The sequence below is a fragment of the Carlito syrichta genome, unplaced genomic scaffold, assembly GCF_000164805.1.
Source record: "Carlito syrichta isolate Samal-C Ts95f unplaced genomic scaffold, Tarsius_syrichta-2.0.1 Scaffold312719, whole genome shotgun sequence".
NCBI classification, from domain to species: domain Eukaryota; kingdom Metazoa; phylum Chordata; class Mammalia; order Primates; family Tarsiidae; genus Carlito; species Carlito syrichta.
The window spans coordinates 360,247-367,681 of NW_007256815.1; the positions used below are offsets into that span (position 1 = coordinate 360,247).

At 53.4% G+C, this 7,435-nt stretch overlaps 2 protein-coding genes across 2 annotated transcripts in view; both read left to right on the forward strand.

Annotated features, from left to right (window-relative positions):
* The window catches only part of VPS28 (VPS28, ESCRT-I subunit), a 6,677-nt gene extending 1,778 nt beyond the window's left edge, over positions 1–4,899 (forward strand). The window contains exons 2-10 of the mRNA XM_008069979.1: positions 1,412–1,480; positions 2,077–2,105; positions 2,225–2,262; positions 2,554–2,643; positions 3,376–3,481; positions 3,618–3,719; positions 4,276–4,329; positions 4,419–4,510; positions 4,603–4,899. Coding sequence (XP_008068170.1) covers positions 1,444–1,480; positions 2,077–2,105; positions 2,225–2,262; positions 2,554–2,643; positions 3,376–3,481; positions 3,618–3,719; positions 4,276–4,329; positions 4,419–4,510; positions 4,603–4,720 — 666 coding nt within the window. The 5' untranslated portion in view covers positions 1,412–1,443 and the 3' untranslated portion in view covers positions 4,721–4,899. The remainder of the gene's footprint in view (positions 1–1,411; positions 1,481–2,076; positions 2,106–2,224; positions 2,263–2,553; positions 2,644–3,375; positions 3,482–3,617; positions 3,720–4,275; positions 4,330–4,418; positions 4,511–4,602) is intronic.
* Positions 4,900–5,434: 535 nt separating this feature from the next.
* The window catches only part of SLC39A4 (solute carrier family 39 member 4), an 11,426-nt gene continuing 9,425 nt past the window's right edge, over positions 5,435–7,435 (forward strand). The window contains exon 1 of the mRNA XM_008069982.2: positions 5,435–5,538. Coding sequence (XP_008068173.2) covers positions 5,435–5,538 — 104 coding nt within the window. The remainder of the gene's footprint in view (positions 5,539–7,435) is intronic.

Sequence of the window (7,435 nt, forward strand, 5' to 3'; positions counted from 1 at the left end):
CCCAGCTAATTTTTGATTTATTGTAGAGATGAGGTCTCACCAAATTGCCCAGGCGGGTCTTGAACCTACGGGCTCAGGCAGTCCACTCACCTCAGCCTCCCAAAGCACGGGATTACAGGCTGAGCCACCAAGCCCGGCTAGCATTTCTTTTTTAACATGAGTGACGCTACCTTTTGCCAACTCTACCGTGTTAGGGTATCCCAGGGCTCCAGCCTGGGCTGCTTCCTCTCCTATTTTCATTTGCCCCTTTTTCACCCCTTGTGGTACCATCCACTCCCACAGTGTTAACACTGGCTTGACGCTGCCAACCTGGATCTCTCCTGAGCTCCTGCTCCTTCTCAGGCAGCTGGGATGTCTACAGAGCCTTTGAGGCCTAATGCACATCTGAACCCTGTGCCTGCTTGCCAGACCCACTGCTCCCACTTTCTTTTTTTTCTTTTTTTTTTGAGTTGGAGTTTCACTCTGTTGCTCAGACTGGAATACAGTGGCCACTCCTGGCCACTGCAGCCTTGACCTGCTGGACTCCAGTGATCCTTCCGCCTCAGCCTTCCAAGTAGCTGGAACCATAGGTGCGCACTACAAAGCCCAGCTAATTTTTGATTTATTGTAGAGATAAGGTCTCACCAAGTTGCCTGGGCAGTTCTCGAACCCACGGGCTTAGGCAATCTACTCACCTTGGCCTCCCAAAGCGCTGGGATTACGGGCTGAGTCACCAAGCCCGGCCTGCTCCCACTTTGACCATCTCAGTTCACCTTACTGCCAGGTGCCACTGGGCCAAAAACAGGGATATTATTAACACCTTTTTATTTTAGTCCTATTTCAAATCCTTCAGTGGATCTGGTAGTCCCACTTCCAAAGAACATCGGTATCAGCTTCCTTAATAGGGAGAATTCTAGTAAGCCTTCCCATAGAACTCTGCTTCTAGTATTTCTCCACAGCCTACTGCTAGCTTAGGAGCCTCAACAAGTTCATCTCCAACCCTCCAGTAGCTCTAACTGCACTGGAATAGTTCTTGCCACATCATGGCCCTGTGAGCACCACCTCTCCGTCCTCATTCCCCAGGACACCCTTCATTTAGGAAGCTCTAGCCTGTCCTTCAACTTGTCTGTCTCTTCAAATTCATTCTTAAAGGCTTTATGTTAAGTGTGCTGTTCCATGCCCAAAACACTACTCCTAGGGTCATCCAATACCTGCTTCCTCTTCCTTCTCATCACTTGCATAAGCATCCAACTTTGACCACACTCCACGGCAGCCCCTGCCTCAACACCATCACTGCTGTCCTGAATATTCATCAGCACCTTACTTCCCCCATTGCTTTTGAGGGCAGTGTGTGTCCACTGCTTTTGAGGGCCTGGACTTCCAGGCCCAGCACTTTGGGGTCACCTGAGTTGGCCCTTGCTCTGCTCCCCAGGTCTCAGTATTGTGGCCACCAAAGCTCACAGGATGTTTCACGGGATCCCAGCTACTCCAGGCATGGGAGGTGAGTATGGTCTGAGTGGGCCTGGGGATTGGAAGGGGGATGGCAGAACAGTGTTGTGGCAGCAGGAGGGGTTGGTATTAAGTATCCCACCCACACCCTGCTCTCATATGGACTTGGGATGTTGTCCAAGGCGACCACAGGAACACGGATGGCCCAGAGATCTCCTCCAGGCAGCACCAGTTTGGTCCTGCTGGGTACAGAGATGACAAGCTTCAGTGTGATCAGAACTTGGGGGCTTCTGGGCATCTCTGTGTCACTAAGCCCAGGCAGGGGAAAGGTTATGAAGTATATGACAAACATTTTTGCCACATCATGGTGCTGTGAACAAAGTGTGGTGTGGTCAGCTGTCGTACAGGTGACAGGCAAGGAGCAGCAGTGGAATGGAGGAGCCAGGCTCCTCCCAGAGGCAGTGTACTGCTCAAGTTCCCCCACAAATATGTGGGGGTGAGGTTGGAACCCCTGTCCTTCAACTCCCTCTGGGCTTTTTAGGACCCATCGCAGGGGGTCTCAGTGGGGAACTGAAATGGAGGCTGGGACCAGCCTGCCCTGGGGTTACCTTTGGCCAGCCAGCCAGTTCTTTTTCTACTCTGTTGCAGCCCCTGGGAACAAGCCAGAGCTGTATGAGGTGAGTGGCTGATGCCTACCTGGCTAGCAGTGGCCAACTGCAAAGCCTGTGTGACTCTCACCAGGGCCCTGCAGCCCCCTGGCAATGCTGGTCAACACATTGCCTGGTCTCTCTGACAGGAAGTGAAGTTGTACAAGAATGCCCGGGAGCGGGAGAAGTAAGTCCAAGCACCCAAGCTACCCCCAACTCACACCCATGCCCATTCGCCTTCCCCAGAACAGCCTCCCCCTAGACCCACTCCCACACTGAGGGCTGGGAGGACATGAGGTCAGACTGGGGAACAATTCCCAATTCCTAAGGAGTTTCTGCCCAGGATGAGGGAAGAGGGGTAGATAATGCAGAGCTCTGCCACAGCACCTCCTCTGGGGCAAAGGGCCTGGTACCCTGGGCTCTGGAGGCTTCAGCTCTCTGCTTCAGAGCCTACTCTGATGGACAAATTTGTCCTCAGGTATGACAATATGGCAGAGCTATTTGCGGTGGTGAAGACGATGCAGGCCCTGGAGAAAGCATACATCAAGGACTGCGTCACCCCCAACGAGTGAGAGAGAGCCTGCCATCCTCAGAGACCTGTTCCTGCTTTCTGGAACCTGGGTGCTCTATAGGCAACAAAAACAGGGGTCTGGGGCCCAAGTTGGGGTTCTATCAGGCTGTGAGGTACCCACTTCTGTGGGGCCCACATGGCATTATTAATGTGCCCCTGGGTCCTAGCCAAGGAAGCCCTGGAGGGGTGGTGAAGGATGGGCTTGCAAGTGGGCTGCTGGGATGTGGTCCTGGCTCTCTCCCCCTTTCCCTTCATCACAAACAGCTTTGCTGATGAAAGGGCCTCAGAAGATGAACAGGAGACTCAGAGATGTCCAGTCTGTGAGGCGGTGCTGACCAGGCCTAGTACCCAGGATGTTTGCAGGGGCTTTATTCAGCAAACTGATGAGCCCCTCACCGGCTGGCCTCACAGGACCATGAACTGTCAATGGGGTCATAACAGAGGGCTGGGTGCTATTGTCCAGAGGATAGGCAGGGTTTGGGTGGCAGTGCCAAGCTCCAGGCCAACCTGCATGGTCTGGGCCTTGTCCCCTACAGCAGCCATATTTTGGCCCCTCTTTGTGCTCTTGTCCAGAGCTCTTTTCTTGTGCAAATCCTCAACGCTCAATGGCCTCTGATGTGTTACCTGGCTCCCTATAAGAACTGCTTTGCATCTGTACAGGCTAAGGGAACAGGATGAACCAGGCAGGTCTGGTCACACACTCAGAGCAGCAGCTAGCTCTCTCCTTAGGTATACTGCAGCCTGCTCCCGGCTCCTAGTCCAGTACAAAGCTGCTTTCCGGCAGGTTCAAGGCTCAGAAATCAGCTCTATTGATGAATTCTGCCGCAAATTCCGCGTGAGTGAGCCAATCCCTCTGTCCCGTGGGGTGAGTGCCATGGGGCACAGGTATGGGGTGCTGTTGGGTTGGGACCCTGGTATACATGGGGCCTATTGTCCTGAGAAGCCCAGTACCCACATCAGCCCTCCTACAGCTGGACTGCCCACTTGCTATGGAGAGGATCAAGGAGGATCGGCCCATCACCATCAAGGATGACAAGGGCAATCTCAACCGCTGCATTGCTGATGTCGTGTCGGTGCGCCTTCAGCCTTCTGGGTGGTGGGACGGTGGATGTGCAGGAGTTAGGAGAATTGAGACTGCCTGCTGAAGCTGGTCACATTTGTACAGAGTCCTGGGGATTCCAGAGCTGAGCAGCACGCACTCTGAGTTCTTTGGTGGGGGGGCGCACCTTTGGCTGTGAATGAGAGAGGAGGGTAGTGTCCAGGGAGGCCTACCAGGCAGCACACAGACTCCTATGAGGGGGACATGGCAGGGTCCTGACTTGGGGGGAAGGGAGGTTTACCCCGAGTTCTCACATGACTCGAGACAGCCAGGACCTGCCCACTCCTGACCTGAGGAGCCAGCCTCCTCCCACTCTCCTGACTGGACAAGGCTATAAATGTATGGGGACGCCCCTTGGGTTCAGGAGCAGAGTGCAGAGAGGAGGCCTGAGTGACCAGACAGCTGAGGCTGAGGAGGGATTTGGGGGACCCAGCCCCAGGCCTAGCCCTGTGGGGAGCTGGGCCTGTGAACTGCAAGACCTCTTCCTATCCCTGGTAGCCTGCAATTCCTCACCACATACTTGTCCCCAGCTCTTCATCACAGTCATGGACAAGCTGCGCCTGGAGATTCGTGCCATGGATGAGGTACAGGAATCAGGCGGGGCCCTACGTGGGAGGGGACAGAGCATGACCAGTGAGGAGGGATCTCAGCTGCTATGTGGCTGTGTTTGCAGATTCAGCCCGACCTGCGAGAGCTGATGGAGACCATGCACCGTATGAGCCACCTGCCTCCTGACTTTGAGGGCCGCCAGACAGTCAGCCAGTGGTGAGTGCCCCTCCTGGCCAGACAGAACCACCTGCAGTGCCATTGAGGCCCTGCCAGCCCCTCAATGCCCCTGTGGTGCTGTGCTCCCGCAGGCTGCAAACCCTGAGTGGTATGTCAGCGTCTGATGAGCTAGACGACTCACAGGTACGCCAGATGCTCTTTGACCTGGAGTCAGCCTACAATGCCTTCAACCGCTTCCTGCATGCCTGAGCCTGCAGCACTGTCCTCATGTTAGGGGAGGAAGGGACAGCAGCCTAAGGCGATGGTTCCTGGTTCCCTCATCCTCCGCATGTACCTTGGACATCTGTGGGCATCAGTGTCAGACATCTGCGTGTCTTTCTTTGGATTTTGGGGCCTCCTCCCACAATAAAGATGCTGTTTGATCCTCATGCTGTGGGTGGCTCCTCTTGGGCCTGCCCTGCGTGTTCTATATACCCTTCTTCCTTTCTATAGTACAAGCTCTGAGCACACAGTCCCTGCAGCATGCTGACTCCCCAAATCCATGTGGTGGCCTGGTTTTGTCCCTGCCACTGCATACTTTACATAGCCTCTTTCACTCAGGGGCAGCTGCCTCCCAGGTGAGTGGTACCTGGGCAAGCAATGTGGGGAGGTGACCCTCCACACCTCCTATGCCTGGGGAACAGTTCCTCCACCTGGGAAGACTCACTCACCTCCCTACCCCTAATCTGAGAGCTGCTAGGCAGCTTGGCAACTCTGCTGAGTGCGGTCCAGGCCCCAGCAAGACTGCCCTGCCCATCCAGGCTGCCACACCGGTCCTCAATGGCTGGATGCAGAGGCTGCTCACCTTGTGCTATCAACTGCTCCACCTGTACCTCCTCACTCTGGAGGACACCACACACCAGCCTAGGGCTCCAGACTTTTATGCGCAGCTTCAGCAGATAACTCACTGGGTGGAAGTTTGTCATGTCTGCCTCTGAGGGGGCTGAGAAGCACCTCAGCAAAGCTCCTGAGCCCTTTGACCAGATCAAGGTGCGGGCCTTGCCGGAAGCCTGGTGGAGGGGCAGCAGGTGTGCCAATGCCAGTCATTCACAGTATCTGTTGTGCACCTGCCACTGTCAGAGGCTGCTGGCAGTGCGCTGTCCTCCAGGGAACAGCAACAAATCACACACCTCTGGATTCCAAGAGACACATTATTTCATGTTTTAGCAACTGGCGTCAGGATAAGGGACTGGGAGAAGAATGGGGCTTCTTGATATTTGTGACATCTAGAGCCAATTAATTGAGGTGTATAGTATCTCTGTGAGATCCAAGTCAGGTGCCTTTCTATGTGGGCTGGTCGCAGAGTATGGAGGAGGTAAGTGGGCTCCATGTGCACAAGCTGAGTTGGGTTGCCTCTTAGATAGTCAAGTGGGCTGTACAGTCAAGGGGAGCCATCAGATGCTGCATGTCAGATGCTGGGGCTCAGAGGGAGGTTGTGTGGAACGCAGGCTTAGAGTCTCCAGAGCACAAGCTTGCTGTCACAGGTACCAAGAACTCTTTTATTTTTCTTTCTTCTTTTTTCTTTTTCTTTCTTTTTTTTTTGAGTCAGAGTCTCAGTCTGTTGCCCAGGCTGGAGTGCAGTGTCATGCTCATGGCCACCACAGCCTCAACGGGCTCAGTTGATCCTTCTGCTTCAGCCCTCCAAGTAGCTAGAACTACAGGTGTGCTCCAACACACCCAGCTAAATTATTTATTTATTTATTTATTTATTTATTTATTTATTTATTTATTTATTTTTTGAGTTGGAGTCTCACTCTGTCGCCCAGACTGGAGTGCAGTGGCCACTCCCAGCCACCGCAGCCTCGACCTGCTGGGCTCCGGCGATCCTTCCGCCTCAGCCTTCCAAGTAGCCGGAATTACAGGTATGCACTACCATGCCCGGCTGATTTTTTGATTTATTGTAGAGATGAGGTCTTGCTGCCCAGACGGGTCTTGAACCCGCGGGCTCAGGTAATCCACTCACCTCAGCCTCCCAAAGGCGCGGGATTACAGGCTGAACCACTGAGCCCGGCTAATTTTTTATTTATTGTAGAGAGGAGGGTCTCACCATGTTGCCCAGGCTGGTCTCAAACCCGTGGGCTCAGGCAGTCCTCTTGCCTCTGTCTCCCAAAGTACTGGGATTATAGGTGTGAGCAACTGCGCCCGGCCACATGCCAGGAATTCTACCAGGAGGTTGGGTACTGGTCAAGGGGCACTACACTGGGAGGTGGGACTAGAGACCAGCAGGGGAGCCGAAGAAGTGGTGGGAGGCAACTCCAGCAGACCTGAACTTCAGGATCCAGGGCAGACTGAGTAAGACAAGGAAGAACATTATTGGGATTGGCCATTGAGTTCTCGGTGACCTTGACAGGAATATGTGGTGTGGGTGAGAGGTACTTCAGAGATAGTGTCAGCACTCTGCAAGTTGTATGTTGAAGGAAGCTGGGAGGCAGGTGGCCAGGGAGGGTTGTTTTGGCCTATTTTAACTGTTCTGTTGTAATAAAATATAACAAAAGTTGCCATTTTAACCAGGTTTGTTGTTTTTTGAGTTGGAGTCTCCATCACCCAGGCTGGAGTGCAGTGGCACGCTCACAGCCACTGCAGCCTCCACCTTCTAGGCTCAGGCAATCCTCTCACCTCAGCCCCCCAAAGTGCTAGGATTATAGGTGCCAGCCACTGTGCCCGGCCTTTAACCAGTTTTAAGTGTACAGTTCATTAGAATTAAGTACATTCACACTGTTGTGCAGCCATCACCACCATCCATCTCCAGAACTTTTTCATCTTCCCAAAGTAAATCTGTCCCCATTAAACACTAACTCTCATTCCCCACTTTTCTAGCCCCTGAAAACCACCATTCTATTTTATCTTTATGAATCTGACTATTCTAGTAATCTTTTTTTTTTTTTTTTTGAGTTGGAGTCTCACTCTGTCGCCCAGACTGGAGTG